The sequence below is a fragment of the Phlebotomus argentipes genome, unplaced genomic scaffold (genome assembly GCF_947086385.1).
Source record: "Phlebotomus argentipes unplaced genomic scaffold, Phlebotomus argentipes genome assembly contig_15, whole genome shotgun sequence".
In the NCBI taxonomy this organism is placed as follows: domain Eukaryota; kingdom Metazoa; phylum Arthropoda; class Insecta; order Diptera; family Psychodidae; genus Phlebotomus; species Phlebotomus argentipes.
In genome coordinates, this window is record NW_026776181.1 from 3,777,014 (window position 1) to 3,797,108 (window position 20,095).

General features: G+C 44.6%; 3 protein-coding genes across 5 annotated transcripts; all 3 read left to right on the forward strand.

Annotated features, from left to right (window-relative positions):
• The first annotated feature begins 16 nt into the window (after window positions 1-16).
• LOC132261718 (solute carrier family 53 member 1) lies at window positions 17-3,359 on the forward strand. Of its 2 annotated transcripts, XM_059760652.1 has the most exons (4): window positions 17-129; window positions 987-1,694; window positions 1,751-2,979; window positions 3,042-3,359. In XM_059760652.1, exons 2-4 carry the CDS (start codon window positions 1,020-1,022, stop codon window positions 3,166-3,168), a joined length of 2,031 nt encoding a protein of 676 aa, XP_059616635.1. In that variant the 5' UTR covers window positions 17-129; window positions 987-1,019; the 3' UTR covers window positions 3,169-3,359. The 2 variants fall into 2 exon arrangements, with proteins under 2 accessions (XP_059616635.1, XP_059616634.1); XM_059760651.1 differs by lacking the exon at window positions 17-129 and having other exon boundaries at window positions 672-1,694.
• Window positions 3,360-3,495: 136 nt separating this feature from the next.
• LOC132261720 (large ribosomal subunit protein mL38) lies at window positions 3,496-12,742 on the forward strand. The gene is made up of 4 exons (XM_059760654.1): window positions 3,496-3,660; window positions 3,722-4,525; window positions 4,591-4,900; window positions 9,345-12,742. The coding sequence occupies exons 1-3, from the start codon at window positions 3,525-3,527 to the stop codon at window positions 4,881-4,883; spliced, it is 1,233 nt and encodes a 410-aa protein (XP_059616637.1). The 5' UTR covers window positions 3,496-3,524; the 3' UTR covers window positions 4,884-4,900; window positions 9,345-12,742.
• A 4,466-nt stretch (window positions 12,743-17,208) lies between these two features.
• On the forward strand, window positions 17,209-19,783 carry LOC132262307 (actin-5C). Of its 2 annotated transcripts, none has more exons than XM_059761537.1 (3): window positions 17,209-17,409; window positions 18,384-18,581; window positions 18,653-19,783. In XM_059761537.1, exons 2-3 carry the CDS (start codon window positions 18,392-18,394, stop codon window positions 19,591-19,593), a joined length of 1,131 nt encoding a protein of 376 aa, XP_059617520.1. In that variant the 5' UTR covers window positions 17,209-17,409; window positions 18,384-18,391; the 3' UTR covers window positions 19,594-19,783. The 2 variants fall into 2 exon arrangements, with proteins under 2 accessions (XP_059617520.1, XP_059617521.1); XM_059761538.1 differs by lacking the exon at window positions 17,209-17,409 and adding an exon at window positions 17,793-17,942.
• The last annotated feature ends 312 nt before the right edge of the window (window positions 19,784-20,095 follow it).

Below are 20,095 nucleotides of genomic sequence, written 5' to 3' on the forward strand. Positions count from 1 at the left end.
GAGCGCACATCTCCGGACCAGTGGAGGAAAGTGTGGTTAAGCGCCGAGTGTGGTTTTGGTGGGAAATCCCCAGGAAGTCCACCGCAGCAACCGGTTTTCCCCCCGAATTCGTGGCAAAAAGTGAAGAAGGTGGGTAAATATCTTGGTGGCTCACCTGGAAACCCACCGAATATGTGGCTGGAATACTCACTTCATATTGTATTTTATCTACTTCAAATCAACACATAAAGTGAATTGTTTTATTGGCGAAATCGCAATTTTTTGCGCCCGCATCATCAGCTGCACCCCCTCGCGGATTTCCGCATAAACACTCCCATCAGCTGATGGATTTTTTCACAGCGCCGCTCGTTCAGAATCACGAATATTGTTGCCGTTTCTGCTTTGCATAAAATTGAGAAGCAAATTCTTTTCCTATTCAGTACTGAAATGCGCTTAAAGTTTAATATTTGTGAGAGATTTTATTTAAGAAAAAAGTGTCTTTATTTTCGTCATATTCCATCAAAATATCGCTTAATGAACGCTTTTTAGCCGATTTTGGAGTATTTCAGTGTCTGATCATTCACAAGTAAGCTGGAATTAGAGTTCCGAACTCTAAAAATTTCCAAGCAATATGCCAATGGTCAACGCGAGAATCTCATTGCCCACAAGTGGCCAATGCTTCACGACAGGTCAGCTGTCAGTTTGAAATCTCGACTCTTTTATTTTCTCACGGAAATTTTTGTTGTCGTTTTTATCTTTTAATTTGCGACCTTTTCCCCCCTTCTCGCGGCTCCCGAGGCCCCAAGGAAGTGATCAGCAACTGATGGTGCTCAAAGTGGCGTGTGATAGAGCGTGAATCTCAGGATGTTTCAGTGGGTTTTGCGTGCGTGAGCGTTTCTAGGTTAGACAGAGGCTCCGAGTGGGCTTCCAGTGGTGGGCAGTTCCTGGCGCCAGCACCGTCGCTGTCACAGACTCTCTGTTCTCTGCCCCGGGGGCACACTTTGCAGGCGCGCACGGACACGCCTGTCTAGTGGGGCAGCATGAAGTTCGCCGAGCACTTGTCCGCCCACATCACGCCAGAATGGCGGAAGCAGTACATCAGCTACGAGGAGATGAAGGCGATGCTGTACACAGCCCTGGAGGAGGCGCCGTCCGCCGAGACGGTGGAGGAGGACATCCGGAAGCGCCACTACAGCAACTTTGAGGAGACTTTCTTCCACTACTGCGAGCAGGAGCTGAAGAAGATCAACACATTCTTCTCGGAGAAGCTCGCCGAGTCCACGCGGAAGTTCGCCGCGCTGTCCACGGAGCTGAAGCGATGCCAGGAGGAGAGCCAGAAGGGCAAGTCCAAGAAGTCTTCCATGAACAAGTACACAGATATTCCGTACCGGAAAGCGCAAGAGTTGCGACTGGCCTTCAGTGAATTCTATCTGAGTGTGATTCTGCTGCAGAACTTCTGCGAGCTCAATCACACGGGCTTCCGGAAGATCCTCAAGAAGCACGACAAGCTCCTCGCCACGGATCGCGGCGCCAAGTGGCGGCAGGAGCATGTGGAGACGTCGCACTTCTACACGAACAAGGACATCGATCGCATTATCAACGAGACAGAGTCGCTGGTCACGCACGAGCTCGAAGGCGGAGACCGACAGCGAGCCATGAAGCGCCTCCGGGTGCCGCCGCTGGGGGAGCAGCAGAGCCCATGGATCACCTTCAAGGTGCGCCGCGTCCCGTGCACTCTTTCGCGTGATTCACGGGGTTTTTCTCATTGCAGGTCGGCCTGTTTTCGGGCGGTTTCATAGTATTATTCATCACTGTCGTCCTCTCGGCCATCTTCCACGAGTCCGCGGGCGACAGCCTGAAGGTGGCCTTCCGGCTGTACCGCGGGCCGCTGCTGCTCATCGAGTTCCTCTTCCTCATCGGCATCAACATCTACGGCTGGCGCTCTTCGGGCGTCAATCACGTCCTCATCTTCGAGCTCGATCCGCGAAACCACCTGTCAGAGCAGCACCTCATGGAGCTGGCGGCGATCTTCGGCGTGGTGTGGACACTCAGCATGCTCAGCTTCCTGTACAGTCCCAGCCTCAGCATCCCCGCCTTCGTGAACCCCCTCGCGCTGTCCCTCATCATGCTCATCTTCCTCTGCAATCCCTTCAAGATCTTCCGTCCCGAGGCGCGCTTTTGGCTGCTGCGCAAGATCGGCCGCATGGTGGCGGCGCCGTTCTTCCACGTGGGCTTCGCCGACTTCTGGCTGGCGGATCAGCTCAACTCGCTCGTCATCGCACTGCTGGACTTCCAGTTTCTCATCTGCTTCTACATCACGAACGGCAATTGGCTGGAGGCGGCGGATTCGCGCTATCACATGGACAGCGACTACATCTTGCGACCGATCGTCAACTGCCTGCCGGCGTGGTTCCGCTTCGCACAGTGCCTTAGACGCTACCGCGACTCCCGCGAGGCCTTCCCGCATCTCGTGAACGCCGGCAAGTACTCCACCACATTCCTCGTGGTGATCTTCGCCACGCTCAAGAGTCGCCATGCGTCCGAGTACGAGAGCACCTTCGAGAATCCCTACGTGATCCTGTGGCTGCTCAGCGCCACGGTGTCCTCAGTGTACGCCTATTTGTGGGACATCAAGATGGATTGGGGCCTTTTCGACAAGAACGCAGGTGAGAATCGCTTCCTGCGCGAGGAGATCGTCTACTCGTCCACGTCTTTCTACTACTTCGCCATTGTTGAGGATCTGGTGTTGCGATTCTCCTGGGTGGCCGCCTTTGTGCTCGGCGAGGCGAGGATTGTGTCCGGAGAAGTGATGACTTCGATCACGGCTCCTCTGGAGGTGTTCAGGCGCTTCGTCTGGAACTTCTTCCGACTGGAGAATGAACACCTGAACAATTGCGGCAAGTTCAGAGCCGTGCGGGACATTTCGATCGCCCCAATTGACTCGTCCGACCAAACGACCATCCTTCGCATGATGGATGAGATCGATGGTGTGGTCAACAGGTGAGTTTTTGCATGCCAAGCAGGGCCATTAAGATGGAATTAATGTCGACCTTCTTCTGCAGGTATGGCAAGATGAATCGGCCAAAGGCGAGGAAAAGCAAGGACCCAGAGAGAAAATCTCTTCTCTCGCCGTACAAAGGCAGCCTCCAGGATCTCACCATCGATATGGGCGGGACGAAGAAGCTGTAAGACAGTGATTCACAGGATGAATTGATCAATAATGTTACTTAAATACTGTTTATCTCCTCTGTTTTCTCTTCGACACACTGGCGGTATTTCACAATGCGCGTGTGTGTTCATGTTTTAGTCTAGAATTGTGAGATACAAAGTCTTCTGATATCATTCCTCTTTTTTTGTGAAAATAAAGTGCAACACTATGCAAACAATGTGGGTCTTTCCGTTGGGCAACATTTGAATTTATGGCGCAGTTCGCGCCTTGGATTTTCACCAGACATGTCTGCGGACTGGACGGCGAAGCTTTTCGAAGTTCGAAAATGAGATTATTTTTCTCAGTGTACCGCACGTCAAGTGAAAAGGAGTGCAAAATGCTGGGAAATCTCCTTTATCGCTCTTTTATTGCACGGGAGAGCCACAAAATTGTGCAAATACCCATTCGGCATGGACACACAATTCGCGGCAAGCGGCCAGGAGTGGCGAGGAGTCTTCAACAACGCCTGGATGGTGAGAAATTGCACGGCACGATAGATTGAGGTTATGACATTGTTGTGATTTCATCCTCCAGAAATGAATTATGTCGATCCGGAGCTGGCCAGGAAGATAAACATCGGTCTGCCACAGTTGAAAGCATCCCGATCCGATCAACTCTCCGAGCGCTTGCAGCACAGGAAGATGATGAAGAACAACCCAGAGATTGAGAAACTCGCTCGACACAATGAACTGGAAGTTGATCTTGAGAATGTGAGCCAGGAGTGGATGAAGACATCCGGTCCCTTTGATGTTCGTGGCATTGCTGACTACTATGAGATCTTTGATCATCTGTTTGGGGATGCGTACTTCATTCCTCGCGTGCATCTTCGAGTGTTGTACCCAACAAGCACAGACGATTGCAATCCAGTGTATTACGGCAACATCCTGAGTCCGGAGGATGCTGTGGAGCAGCCCATCGTTGAGTTTGATCATCAATTCAGACTGCCAAAGGAGAAGGACAAGGAGAATCTCTGGACGCTGATTATGACAACACCAGATGGACATTTGAGTGATTCGAGCAGTGAATATGTTCACTGGCTCGTCACCAATATTCCCAATGGAGATGTGGCGAAAGGGGACTTGATTGTGCCATATCTGCAGCCTTTTCCAGTCAAGGGTCTTGGGTATCAGCGATACGTTTTTGTCCTGTACAAGCAGAACAACAAACTGGACCTCAAAGACTACAAGAGACCTCAGGAGACGAAAAATCCTGACGAAAGAACCTTCAAGACCCTGGATTTCTACCGAAAACTCCAGGACACAATAACACCAGCTGGATTGGCATTCTTCCAGGCAGAATACGATGATTCTGTGAGGGAAGTTTTTCACAAGAAGTTCGGTAAGATTACTTGGTTTGGAAACATTTCATGCTCAGACCACTAAAGGTGTTTATTCTCTGCGCAGATTCATCTCTGCCAGTGTTTGAATATGTCCAGCAAGCTCCCTATTTGGGGCCTCAGAAGTGGTTCCCGCTCAAAAGGGCCTTCAACACGTACATGGATTTGTACAGAGATCCGATGCAGATCAACAAGGAGTTCCTGGAGCGAAAACTGTCCAAGACTCACCCATTTGACGGTCCTAAACCACCTCTTCGCTTCCCTATGGCGCACTCCATCAAGAACAAACCGTCGTGGCTCAGAGTGGAGATTAGGAAGCACTTGAAGGGCATGGGACGCAGTGGCACGCCAGATTGGTAGAAGGCATGAGAGAAAAAGTGAGTCGAAAGCATTAAATAGAGGTGATGTTTTAAAGAAAATCACTCTGTGTGCGCAGGACAAACGGTGTCGGTTTGGCTTATTGAGCAGAACCAATTATCTGATCAATCTTCACATTCGGATGTGTTTCTCTCTTTTCCTCCATAACATTTCTCATTGTATAGTAATGCTTGAATGTTGCCCACTTTTTTCCGATCAACACTGCGCGATGATCGAATATGCGGTGCTGTTGAACATGTTTGAAACACACGAAAGCGGTTACATGCGCAAAATTATGTCAGTGAACTTTAAAAATTCGTTATAGGAAGCAATTGAGCTTCTCGAGCTATTCAAGGTGAAGATCGTGACTTTGACTTCTCTCCCTCGCGCTTGCGATACACTTTGTTCAGAGCGTGTGATATGATTCGGGTGTTCCTTTTGAGGGCGCAAACAATCAGCATCACATGAGAGTGGATTTGTCGAGAGGAAATGCACACTCACAGCCTCAATTTTGCCCTTGGCGCCTCATTGAAAGCAAAAAAAAAGAGAGCATTGAATCCCATCAATCATATCTTCTTCTATGAATTCACAATGAAGCTCTTTTGCATTTCAAGAGAATCTCAAAGGCAAAGACTACAAATCATTGTTTTATTATAATTCTGCCTGTTTGGCAAAACTCTCCACGTTTTCTTTTGAATGATAGTGAAATTTTCCACTGATAAATTCAGTGTTTATGACAAACGAAAGCAAGAGCCACACGTGGAAGACCTTTCACTCATGCGGAAGATGTTCATATGGGCAGAGACAAAAGCCCGTCCAGCATATTGACCTCTAATGTATGTTTCTTCGTGTGCAATATGGACAGGTTAGTATTGATGTGAGTGAATTAATTAGAGGTCAATGATGATGAGGGCAAATCACGGGATTTTACGAGTGATAACTTTTCCTCTCATGAATATCCATTTAAATAATAACATTGCGTCTTATCTTTCTCATGCTAATTTTTCAATCTGTGGCTCGTGGAATTTGATTATTGCTTTCTTGTCATGTTTAAACCATCTGTCGTCGCGATTTTTCTGTCTGTGACTTTGAAATTTTTTTATCTCAAGAAATTTATGAGTCATTTGGTAGAAATTATAGCAAGAAAAATTGCAAATTCAGGAAATGAGTGTGCGTCTGATAAAACGTGTTATCATGCGGCTTTTGCAGAAAAAGTGAACTGAACGGAGACGAACTGAAACTGTTGCAAATTAGATTTGAAGAAAAATCTAGTTTATTAACCGCCATATCTCCAGTTTAATTATTTCCATATGGAGTTTATGACATGTTTTAAGAAATATCCTAACCTGGACTACAACATACTAAAATCTTATTAAAATGCATAATAAATTTGCTGAAATACAGGCGTTCAAAGTTAAATAAATATGGCGGCGTTTCTAATGACGTAATAGGTTAATAGTGAATGTGACCTACTAAAAAGCGTCGAGACACGTCTTTTGGTGAAGAGATGATCGAAATCGGTTGGTAAACAGCAGCGATATAAGCCGGTAAATGTGTGAACTTTGACCTTCCATATCTCCGCTCTGAAAACATCAGGCCCCATAAATAGCGGTTCGTTGGAAAGGTCTTGACATAAGCTAGAACATACTAAAATTTAAAGAAAATCCATTATCTCGTTCTCGAGTTAAACAACCTTAAAGTTTCGAAAATAGTTTACTATTTTAACGCCCCTAGCGGTGGTTGTATCAAGTTATGATGTTTAAGTGGAAGATGACATTTTATCAGACCTTTCTAATGAACCCAAAATTGTTCTGATCAGACAATTATAACCGGAGTTATTATCTTTTTAATTTTCAAAATAGGGTCCTTTAAATGTAGGATCCTGAAGGACATTAAGCCCTTGAGCTGGGACTCTATTTGAAGTTCTTTTCCTAGATTTACACAAATTAAACATCAAATTTCTCGCAAAGTTGTACGCGAAGCAAATAAATGCTGAGCCTCTGTCAATGAGAAAATAAGTGACATGGAAAAAATCATAACAAGTGATTCTGAAGAATTGAATGAATGCCTCCGTCAGTGGTTTAATTTGGAGTGTCAAGGCGAATGAGGAGAGAACACTTGGAGGACTGTTTGAGTTATGATAGTGTGTATGTTTTGCATGACTTTTCTCCGCACTCGTCGCTAAATGTTTCAATTTGAATCAACACATCTTTAGTTGGAATGAAATGTGCCTTTTATCGTGCAAAACTCAAGTGATAATGAGCACGATCGTGGAATTATTCGGTGTGTGAATCATCGCCGCACTAAAGTTGACACCGAGAATGGTATTGAGCGAAGAGTGAGAATTGTACACACAGACATTTCTCAGTATTGGAGGAGGGAAAACATTTATGGAGTGCCTGTGATTCAGCTTCCGGACGAAGTGGTTTTCCAAATCGATAGACATTAATTATGTGGCGCGTAAGAATTAACGCTACAAGCAATTATATTAATTAATTGCTCAGAAGGAGCACTTTTTCTGCGCGCCGCCTTTTCTTCACGGAGTCTCTCTTCGGGAGGGAAAACTGCAGAGGAAATCAGTTGAAGAAAATGTGCGGCGAAACATGAGTGTGGAGAGAAAGAAGATCGCAATGGAGAAGAAAGTGCCAGAGAGACTCTTCCTCCTCAATTTCATGCCATTTTTCTCTCTGTTCGCCAAGTGATATTGTTTGTGTTCATTGTTGGGCGTCTTTTGGTGGCGGAGCTGAGAAAACGCAAATGCACTGGAGTACAGAGAGATCATATTAATCTCGTGTGAATAGAGACCATTGACGCGAATGGTGGGCCAGTGAATGAGATGATTGAGAAAGATCATTCAGGCGGATTGATTTTTCATCTATTTATGGCGCCGCTTCGGATAAAAAAAAAACAGTCGCAATGCCTGCAAATCCGTGCGTGACGCGCAAAAGAAAATGCCCTTTTATAGAGAAAGTGTCGATGCGATTGGGAGTTGGCCGAAAATTGGGCCTGGGAATGCAGCACAGAGTGGCGCGGGGAAAAGTCACACAGGCCACAAAAGATGCCACCGCGTGCGTGAGAGAGAAATACCAATGAAAATGTTTAATGTGTTGTAACACAAAAAGATGAAATATTTACGCAGAAACTGAGTGAGTTTTACATGGCTAGAATATGGAGGTCAGCAGCCTTTTATAGAATTAATAGTTTTTGAGATCTTTTCGCTCCATATATCGCATTGCTGTGGCATGTAACAACACACCGCCGATACCATGATACACTCAACTCGCGCATATTCACTTCTTTCGCGCGTTCAGGCACTGCCGAGCGCGAGACTTTTTTCTGTGATCCCCTCAAAATTGAACTAATTGTCGGAAAATCTTTCTTCCGGTGGAATTCTCAGTTGTAAACAATGATTTTTGACTCATTTGTATGAAAAAAATTGTGTTTGATTTGTGATTTCTAATTCATTTTTTTAATTAACCACTCATTCGTATTGAGTTCGGTGAAAACTCGCACTTGTTTCTGATCTTCACGACACTTTCAAAAAGCCAGTTTTTTTCAAATTCACTTATAAATCACAGCACTTGATTAAAACATGAATTTATGAGAGCTTCATAAATTTCTGGCGTATAAAAATTCCACTCGGAAGCATCACGAGGGATCTCGATTGTCGTGATAATCAGGATTCAGTGACAAGAGCAGAGAAGCTCGTAATGAGAATTTGGAGAACAGTTTTCTCCGTTGGTGCAAATTCCATCGGATTGGAGTGCAAACCATCTGATAAGTCCCTAAGAGTGGATAAAGAGAGACGAACCTTTTATAGAAACGAGCACTCGAGCATAAAACGCTGTCCTTTTACAATCCCAATTAATAATAATGTTTTTTGTCTTGCCCAAGTGGAAGAAGTTGCAAGTGAAACAACTCTCTAATAGATGCAGAAGAGATAGGAGTTCTTCTAGAAAAAAAATTTGCAGTGCTCTCGTGATTGGGAAAGTGCTGCATTTGTGAAGATCACAGAAATTTTTCGGATGGTTTTTCACCATCATCCGTAGAGATCTCAATTTACCACTATGGATCTTGACGCCACGGCGCCGTGAAGCATTGCATTGTGAGTTTTCTGCGAAGCTGAAAATTCAGGCATGGCAAAAAAGAGGCTAGAGTCTGCAAATATGTATATTCATTTGCAATTTCCTCTCTATGGTTGCAAAGTGTTGGAGAAAGAGGGAGATTTTATGTGTGTCTATTTTGCACACAGAGAGAACTTATCACATTAAATTGTAGCTCAAAATTCTCCAGAGACTTTATGTGGCAAATTAATTCTATTGCCTAATTAATTGTGGGTGCTAAATGAATGATAAGTAATGTTTTTTTTTTCATTGGCGTATCAGTTGTTTAGGCGATGGAAGAAGAAGTCCGAGACGATATGATGGGTATGAAACTGAGCAATTTTCTCTTCTTGTGTTTCAGGTGGACGGAGTACATTACGTGCAAAAGTGCTCACCGAGATGATGAGGACGTGAAAGATTTAATGACTTATCAGATCACCCAACATCTTCTGGCCCAATTCCATCAATTAAGCACCAATTAGCGGCGATATAGTGAAAGATGAACATTACTTCTAGACACGAAAATTTATGTTTGCTCAAAAAAAAACCACTGCTTGTGTGCATTTTTATCGGGAATTCTCCACGCCCGCGTCTCACAATCATACTCAAAATTCTCATCAATATTGGCCGCTACGCTAACAAGTCTTTAACCATTTTTTTTCCTCCTCTGCGCTCTTGTACGGCGCGATCGGAGAGGCAAAAAAAAAGACTCGGCTTCGCTCAATGAAATCCACGACTGGGAGACAGACATGGCCATATGAAGAAAAATCACCCAACAGGGTCTCTCCTCCCACACGCGCTCTGCCATATTCACTCAATTGAATGCGTGCGCAAACACCCATTTGCAATTTGTATGCATCCCAAGATATAGATTCATCCGAATCAATTCAATTTAATTTGCACTTTGATGCTGTTTTGTTACATAAATCAAATTAAGTGTGGGATTAATTAGTGTGCCTGCCTTCTTGCAATTTCCCACCTCTCTTCTTTTGCCCATTCATGGAAAAATCATGCCCGAGGGAGTCTGAGATGTGCGTCAAAAGTGAAAATCAAGTGAGGCCTCAAGCAGAACATATTAGAATCTTGATCACATTTCTGATGCAGACGAAAGGAAATCTTCACGACCGACCCTGTGTGGATTGAAAAAATGCAACAGAAGCCACTTAAAGTGGACAAAATGTGCCGAGTGATAAACAGCCTTGCACCTTAAATAGGCATAAATTTACAATGGAGTGCAAAGAAAGTTGAAGCATCTCAGGTTTTGGAGCTGCTGGAGAGAAGAGAGAAAAAATTCGTGTCCCAAGCCAACATTCAGTGACAGTTTTGGCAATTTTTGACCGTAAATGCTTAATCACGACAACCCGATGCGATGCATCAGCAGCTGGAACCCCCGCGAGAGTCGCCACACTGTCTGTAGTCGCACCTAAATAAGCCAACAACACACAGCGCGCGTGTATCAATTTAAATTGAGCGAACGGATACCGTGTTTCCACATGCAGAAGAGAGTCTTTTTTGGTCTTGAAAAAGTTGACTGACATGGGAGATGCTGTTTTACCATTCATCTCGGCTGTGCCACACAATTTTCAATAATAAATAAATAATGTGTGTGCATTTATGGTAATCGTGTGAAATGCACACTCTGCGCGCAGTCTCTTTTTCAGTGAGACACGCTGAGACAACGAAAAAATCCACACTCACACACACTTTAATCAACGAGAGAGACAATTCCACATTTAATATGGACATTTTCACTCACTGCGTGTCTATTTACAGCCAAACACACAGTGGAAATCACGAAAGTCTCGTCACTTTATTGGGTCACACACAGCTCCAACGACCATTCTAATGCCCCAGCGAATTGATCCACACACAGCAGTGAAAGACGCGCATTTTAATCCAAATGCTGTGCCACAGAGATGATGGAAAGCCAGTAAAAAATGAAGACACGTTAGACGAGTGAAAGAAGAATAAATTTGAAGAAATGTAAAGAACTGTACGGCGATACAGTCGAGACAATAATTGTATATTCACACTCGAGAGCGTTGGCCAAAAAGGATCATGCAAAATATGTGAGGATTTTCTTTCTGCCAGGAAATGAATTTATGGTATAGTTGGCAGCAACAGAATATTCATGAGTCTATCTATGACACTGCATAGCTACTTTGTTTCCGAAGTCAGCGATCGAAACTGATCCGTCTGCTCTAATTTTTCTAGCATTGCATGAAAATCATGATGAGTTTACAGTGGTCAGGAAAATGTGTACTTCTCCACTGAAGCATGTTTAGCGAGATTTCCTCTCACAAATAATTAAATGATCGATAAAAATGTGTAAATATCTGCATAACCTAATAGTGCAATCTCCCAATAAAATATCGCCTGTCTGCAGAATGGTGTTCGAAGTGTGTTCAAAGGGAATTGCCGCCAGGCATTTCACCCAGTTTGCTAAAACGCATCGACAAAACCAATGTTTGTGCGGCGGTGCAACAGATAAAATGTGGGCAAATCAGTTTTGTGTTGTTCAATACAAATTTTTACCAATTAATGCAAACACGCGCGGGTTTATAAATATTGCCACGAGTGTTGCTGAGGCGCGCGATGACCGGCTATTTGGTCTGTGCCACAATTGAGGCACTCTGGACCAATTCACTTAATTTTCACCAAGTCTCTCTCTCTTTCTCATGATGTGCAGATAAATGGAATTATTGTATTACAAGTGACCAAAGCCCATCCCAACGACTTCATGGCGCGAGAGGAACAATCGACCAAATGTAAACGGCTTTTTGATGAGTGTTTTGGGCTCCCATTGCAATTTCTCTGCGTTTGTTGTTTTGGGCGCGTAAAACACGTGAAAAGGCGAGCAATTAATTGAAAATATGTGTATCTGTTACAGCGAAGGCAGCGCGAGGCGCGTCTCGCGGGCAACAGAGTGAGAGACAAACACGAAGTGATTAGGTAAAATGAGGGTGTCGAGTGAAATTGCTATTTTTCCCAATGATGATCATCTCGATGATCTCCAGTGCGTGCTCAAAAATGGTTAAAATGGTTATATTGTGACTCTGGGCGCGATGTTTGCTACCTTTCCCAAACTGCCCGTGAATTTCCAGGCGCCTCGCGTGGGCGCGCACTTCACTCACGATCGCGCGCGCGCATTCCACAGCCTAATCAAAGGCAAATGATCTCTCTGCGCAGAGACAGATTTCCATACAATAAATCTCCCTCAGATGCCCCGAGATTCTTCACCAATCTGGAGGAAATCTTGACTCAACACGCGCCCATAAAAAGCAAAATATAGAAATAATTGGCATTCAACTTTCAATTTTCGCCTCGTCTCAGCGGATGGCCTCTCTTCGCACACCGCCGCGCTGACTTGTGAAGGAGGAACAACGGCGAGATGGGTGGCTTTGGCATGGAGAGGAAAAAAAGAGCAATAAGTGTAATTAAATCAATAAGCAACCGCAATAAAGTGTAACGAAATGCTGCACACCAAATTAGTAGAAAGAATAGTTATAGAAATTCAACCGATTTCCAATTACGCACTCCATGGCGGCCAGAGTGGCGGGAAAATGCGTTGGAGAATGGCAACGAATGGGAGGCGCATCCTACACTCTTTCGCAACGCCAAAAGAGACTCAAATATTTATTTGTGGTCCGAATGGCATAAACTATTGTCACGACGCGAGCTGGAAGGTTCGCTCTGATCGCCCAAAAACTACTCATCGCCGATAGGCAATCAATTAAAGTTAGTGAGCTGAAGAGAATAGCGAACATTTTTGGAATTGCACTGAAATATTATGGAATTGCCCTGGATTTCAGAGGAAAACTTCGAAAAATCTTCACTGAATTTAATTGAAGAGCATATTTCTGTAAAATAGCACATGCTTGTGATCTTTCTGAGGAAGTTGTTTCACTATACATTGAAGTGTTTAGTACCAAAAAAATTTAACTAATTAGTCCTCAGACTGTCGATTTTAACTATTTTCCTCCAAAATTGTGTTGAAAGCAATTGAAAATTGCAGGAAATTCGTATCCAAGCAAGCAAAAGCACGTAGATTGTGCTGAAAAATCTTCAATGATCTCTGAATATTGAAGTTGATCTTCATACGGATCATGAGTTGAGTTTGAATGAATAGAAGAACTATTAGACAACCATAAAATTTTCAAGAATTCCCTGTGTTGACAAGGTGTGAAGCGTGACTCATAAGAATTTGCATATTACGCGACTTATGAATCAGAAAATGCATTGCATTGGCTGTCATCGTTGAGTCCTGGCAAATATGTGACGAATATCTTTTCAATTTTAACGTGTTTAATCCACGCAATATGCAATGCTTTTGGCTGAAATTGTGCTCAAAGCTCGCGAAGAGTAATTGCGACCGAGACAATGCAGCATGGCTGGAATTCATGTGCATGTCTCGTCGATAACCCACCTCAAGACGACCCAGACAGCGCGATAGTGTCGCTGGGATGCGGGACTCCTCCGCAGGGAGTGGGTGAGTGTGTCTCTGAGCTCAATGGACGAGAACTGCAGCAAGTGAACTCCAGACGCTCTCTGTGTCTGTGTGCTTCGCACAGCAACCCCTCTGGCTGGGGGTGGGGTTGCATGCGCAGTCTCAGGGTGAGACCCAAATACACACGAACGGCCCTACTTCGATGGGAAAATCAATTGACCACCCTCGTGCACGCCGGCTAGACGTGGTGCAGAGTTTCATGTGAATTAATTCGACTGGATTTAAGGACCCTTCGTCGTCCTGGCGCAAGAGGCGACCATTTGGCAATCCCTTGTGCGTGTTTTCACAAGAAACCCAATGAATCACTCCTCATCCCTGGCCGGAGTGTCTCGTAAATTCGCTCAGAATCCGATGACTCACTCAACTATTGATTTTCCCCGCATCATCATATCAGCTTGTGAATAAATTAATGATTTTTCGTGCTTACGGTTTGGGCATTCTGGCTTCAATGCTAAGCAAAGCCTCACTGGCGCTCACATTTGAACGGTTGTCTTGTTTAATATGAATGAGGAACTCTAATGAGAACTGCCGAGACTCTTTTACCAACTCCCTTCGGAGATTTCTCTCGAAAATTGATCAAATTTCAACGAGCAATTTACGGTAAATTTCACCATTGAGTGATTTTATGGATTCCCTCGTCAGACACGGTGGAAATTCTTCAAGAATGCTCGGCTTTTTGTGGTCCGCATGTGGCTTTACAACTTGTTCCTCGTGATTCAGCTGTGCTGTGCGCCTTTCCTGCAGAACTTGCACAATTTCATTTGCAAAGAAAAAAAAATGTCATGAGGCACAAGTGTTGCTGAAAACACTCGCCGAAATACACAACAAGAGAAAGAATGGTATGCGAAACAGGAAGTATGATTCATTTGTGACTATTGATTAATAAGCAAATCACACGGAAATTCTATTTATTTCTCGTCTTAAACAAGAACGATAAGATTGACTGTGTGCGAAACAACACAAGATATCAGCTTGAATTTCGAGAAATGCAAAAGCCTTAATAGGCAAAACAATTTAGATAAGTTTTGTTTGAACGAGCTTTAATTTTGTCTATGTTTTCATAGCTGGTAAATATGCGAATGTAATTTACGTAAACTCAGCTTCGCATTAGATAAATAGTAAATATTTAATGGAAAATTTTGTATAATATATGGAAGAAAAGTGAATCTCTCTCTCTCTCCGGAAAGAATGCAAAAAATCCAGTAAGCAAAGGAGATTAAAGTGACACAAACAGAAATCTCCAACTGGATTAGCAATGAAATTGAAGGCGACTCATAAATCTGGCGATCTTTTCCTCCTCGTCATGTTGTCTTATCGCACTTTGTGATAACAAACAAATCCTCTGGTGAGGATCTGACGCATTTCAGCGTTGGAGATCGACATAAAACACTTCCGCTGAGGTGCGTGAAGAGTCACAATTAAAATCCCAAACATCATCAAGCGTCAAAATGAATGTGAGAGAAGTAAAAAGAAACGGGCGTAAACTTCAACAATTGGTTTTGATTAACATAAATGGTAATAACAAGTTCAATAGTCTCTCTAAAAGGTAATAAAGATTTTGCGTCTGTGTGTGTGATTCTCTCAAAATCGCGCGCCATATAATTAACTAATTGAAATCCAATTGATGCCCCAATCAATCGACTGTCCAATTCTGCCCTAATATGGTGCTTTTTTCCATCACAATCGCACAACTTCTTTATTGCCGCGATCCTTCAATTCGCACGCATGAGAGAGTTGAGAACATTGTGCAACACACTCCTTATCATCGTATCTGTTAATGGTACATGTTCGACAGCCACGGAGATCACAAGCACACCACCAAATCCAGAATGAAGCCCCCAAAAAAACCATGACAAGTTTTTGCTGTCGTGATAAGATTTCTTGCTTTTTTTATGGCATTGCTGTTTTTCCCAAATTCGCAAGTATGACATAATGTCGAAGGAGAGGAAAAAAAGCAACGTTTAATGCTAATTGTTACACTCTAGAATGTCTTACGTGGGTTTCGCGCTCCTCTTCTTCTCTTTCACGGACAATTTCGCCAAGTGTGTGGCTACACAAATGCGATCTTCTTGGCCAAAAGACTGATGTGTTAAAGCACCATCGCGAAAAGATGCAGAAAACCAGCTATTCAACCGGTTCCGCCAGATCTTCGCAAAAATCATTTACCCCGACTCGCCAGAAATTTCGACGATCCTCTCCAGCCATGGCGTGATCTTGATGTGTGAGATCTTCTCTGGCGCTCAGAGAGGAGGAAAAATAGAGTGATCTTCAAAATCTAACTTGGAAAGTCAACTCTCTGTGACTCTTTTGCATTTCAAATGCCTTTTCTCTTTTTGCCCAAGACATCTTTCGGAAGCCATCAAGAGCAACTCTTGACCAACTCTACACAAATTCACACAAACACCGTAATTGTGTGCTTTTTTTCCTCACCTCACATTTCTAATTGCATTGCAAATTTTGTGGAAAAAAAAATTGCCAATTGGAACATGAAAAAAAAATTTAGATTCACTGTCTGGACTGCAGAGTTCTGCTTAATTCGTGTAATTGATACTTTGTTTTAGCATCGGATTTCATTAATGTAACCGGACATTGAAAATCATCCAGATTTGCATAGATTTATGTGTGAATCGAACTCATCCGGAGGATTGTGAAGTAATGATGGCTGCTATTGACATCATAAACATGCTCAAAAATCGAGTCTGATGCTTAGGCAGTTATCCCACTACGTTTAACTGAGCACAAAGTCTTGAGCACAGATTTTCAAAAGCCATATTTACACCTAGAATCGGCTTTAAAGCCTTAAATGAGCTCTAATAAATGTCTTATTTGCTCAAAAATTGGCAGTTTTTCGCTCAGAGTGTGAAGTCGAAGGATCTCTTCTTCCTCGCTTCAGCCACTCATTATTATTGGTTTTATTTCCCGTTTCCCAAACATGATAGTGTGATCAACTGAGCAAACTGAGCCGCAACCTCATCGCAATGCGATATGACACTTAGATGCTGACTTAGGAAGTCCCTCAGAGAGCCATGAACCTCTTCTTGGCCTCTGGACCACTTAAAATAAATTGACTTGACCATGAATTTGCTTACACACGTTCCGAATTTCATCTCACACTGGGCCAGAAATGTGTGCGAATTTCCAGTGTGGCAAAAGTGATCTCATTTTTTTCCTCCTTAAATGAATACTCCCATAAATCAGCACTTGTAATGGTGGCCAGTGTCGGCCTGTTTCCAAGAAGCCCACATTACTGCAGAGCTCAGTGTGACAGTGTGAAAATGCGGCAGGGAATGTGCTGAAATCTTGATTCACACCCGATAAGGCGGGGAACCTTCGAAATTTGGATCATAAGACCGGCACATTCCTGCGCCTTATCGCGCCCCGTGATAAGGCGAACGGCGTCTTGAATCTCTCCACTCGATTACTCCGCCGATATGCCCTTTTGGCAGCGAAGGCGCTGCTTTTGGACACATACCGCGAGTGTGGAGTGATCAAATAAAGGTCGGGACAATTGCTGTGGTACACGAAGTGAATTTACTGTTTATCGCGGGCAGAAGCGCGCCTCGCCATCTCTGCGCGCGTGTGTGTGCACGTCTCTTGATTACACGACGGCCACCACACAATCCATGTTGCATCCATAATTCCATATATGGGCAAATGTCGACGATTGGCCTGAGCCCCATCAACTCCACGAGTGGGGATCCATTTATATACGCAATATGGTTTGAATTTTCTATCACAAACGTTCGCGTTCTCGTGCTGTGAACATCATAGAGCAAAGTGTGTTCAGCCAATTCACGGTTTATCTCGCCGATTCACATCTCTCTCTTGTGGAAAGAGCCGCTCCTACCAAATAGGATTAACCTTAGTGTTTATAATTAAATTAATTTAGGACTTCCTTTTATTACACCAAAAAATCAATGTAAGTATCATTGAGGCAAAGTGACTTGACACAAAACATGATGTTGAGAGTGTGCAAAAGACGGTGTGTGACAGAAAAAAAAACCCGGTGGATTAAGATTTGGGAGGGCGAAAAGGATATTGCACACACACACACACCTGACCGCATTAGTGATTCTTGGGACCTCGCGAAGGTGACGGCGTCGGATGGCCGAAGTAGCTTTTCTGGGAATCCCTTTAACTGCCCGCTACGTCCCTGTGCGTCTGTGTGAGTGTGTCATGGAGAAAGAATTCTCCGCTCGATTTTCAACATCTCCATATATGGTAAAGTGACGTGGTTGGTCGGCAAGCGAGTGGTGGGGATGACTATTCATACAAATTTGGCCTTAGCGGAGCTCGACACTGAAATCGTGGCGTCACTTGGCACTCATCTCTCGTGCAGTGTGTATCGCAGTACGCCCTGATTTATCAGTTTAACTTCCTCAAGCAAGGACAAAAAAGTCTTGTTAAATCCACTTTAGTGACTCTCTTGTGCTGATTAACCAACAACACCAGGTACGTGCCTGACGATTTTCCGTGTGAAAAGTGCGCTCCATCGCGTGGTATTCCGCGGAGTTTGGGCGTTGGCCCACTTTTGCCCCGAATCACCGTGATTTTCAAGCTTCCGCTGATGGGCGACCAATAGGAGGATGCCACTTGCAGACTTCCCAATCGTGGTGTCGTGAATTGCTGGGGTTTTTCTGCAATTTTCATGCACTTTTCCTCAAGACCGTGAATTCCATGACGCCGGCAAACCACCTTTTAACACGCCCCATCTCACTCACTCGCTGGGCGAGTGTCGAACGCGAGAGCGAGAAGGCGAGCGACGCCTGCGCACTGCTCAACCGGTTTCTCATTTCCCCTTCACATTTGAATGCCGTAACGGTCGAGTGTACCGGTTGACTGAGCAAAATCTCTCTAATTGGATTCTCATCTCTGGCTGTTTTTCCTCCGCAGAAATCAAAATGTGTGACGAAGAAGTTGCTGCGCTCGTTGTTGACAATGGATCCGGAATGTGCAAGGCTGGCTTCGCCGGCGACGATGCTCCCCGTGCCGTATTCCCATCCATCGTGGGCCGCCCGAGGCATCAGGGTGTGATGGTGGGCATGGGCCAGAAGGACTCCTACGTGGGCGATGAGGCTCAGAGCAAACGAGGTAAGGCACAGCGTCGCTAAGGGGGTGTGAAGTGCGGACGGAGACTGAGGGATGCGTTCGGTTCGTTGCAGGTATTCTCACCCTGAAGTATCCCATTGAGCACGGTATCGTCACAAACTGGGACGACATGGAGAAAATCTGGCATCACACGTTCTACAATGAGCTGCGTGTGGCTCCCGAGGAGCACCCGGTGCTGCTCACGGAGGCACCACTGAATCCAAAGGCCAACAGAGAGAAGATGACTCAGATCATGTTCGAGACGTTCAACACACCAGCTATGTACGTGGCCATCCAGGCTGTGCTCTCACTGTACGCCTCCGGTCGTACCACTGGTATCGTGCTGGACTCTGGCGACGGTGTCTCCCACACTGTCCCCATCTACGAGGGCTACGCCCTGCCGCACGCCATCCTGCGTCTCGATCTGGCGGGCCGTGACTTGACTGACTACCTTATGAAGATCCTCACGGAGCGCGGCTACTCCTTCACCACGACGGCCGAGCGCGAGATTGTGCGTGACATCAAGGAGAAGCTGTGCTACGTCGCTCTGGACTTCGAGCAGGAGATGGCCACAGCCGCCAGCTCGTCCTCGCTGGAGAAGAGCTACGAACTGCCCGACGGCCAGGTCATCACCATTGGCAATGAGCGATTCAGGTGCCCTGAGGCTCTCTTCCAGCCCTCATTCCTGGGCATGGAGGCGTGCGGCATCCACGAGACCACGTACAATTCCATCATGAAGTGCGATGTGGACATCAGGAAGGACCTGTATGCCAACACTGTGCTGTCTGGCGGCACCACCATGTATCCTGGCATTGCTGACCGCATGCAGAAGGAGATCACCGCCCTGGCTCCATCCACCATGAAGATCAAGATCATCGCCCCGCCAGAGCGCAAGTACTCCGTCTGGATCGGCGGCTCCATCTTGGCCTCGCTCTCCACATTCCAGCAGATGTGGATCTCCAAGCAGGAGTACGATGAGTCTGGCCCATCCATTGTCCACAGGAAGTGCTTCTAAATTCATCTCTCTCCCAAGCGCATCATCAATATTACACCAACACACACTGAATTCAAGAAAAGATACAGAAAATTCTCCCCAAAACATTGATGCAAAGCGAAGAAAAAGACAGCAACCTTTTGGGTTAGTATTACAAGACATTATAAAGAAGAAGAAAAAAAGGAAAGAAGTGAGGAAATTATGCCGAAAATATGAAGATTGATTATAGAATTGAACCAGAGATAAGAAGATATCCAACATTTTTTCTTTCTAATTGATTCAAGTTTTGATTTTTTGCGAAAAAGAGAAAGACAAGATTAGCCGAAGGTGGTCCATTTATTATTATTCATTATTACACATTATAATTTTCTTATAGCATGTTTTGATGTACTAATTTTGAATGCTGAAAATTAGTTTTTTCTTTTTATAATTATCCAGCTCTATTGATTTATAGAAGAAAAAAAGCCACGACCATCAGTGCATTCCTTCTCTCTTAAAATTTAGATAAAAAAAAGGAAAACAT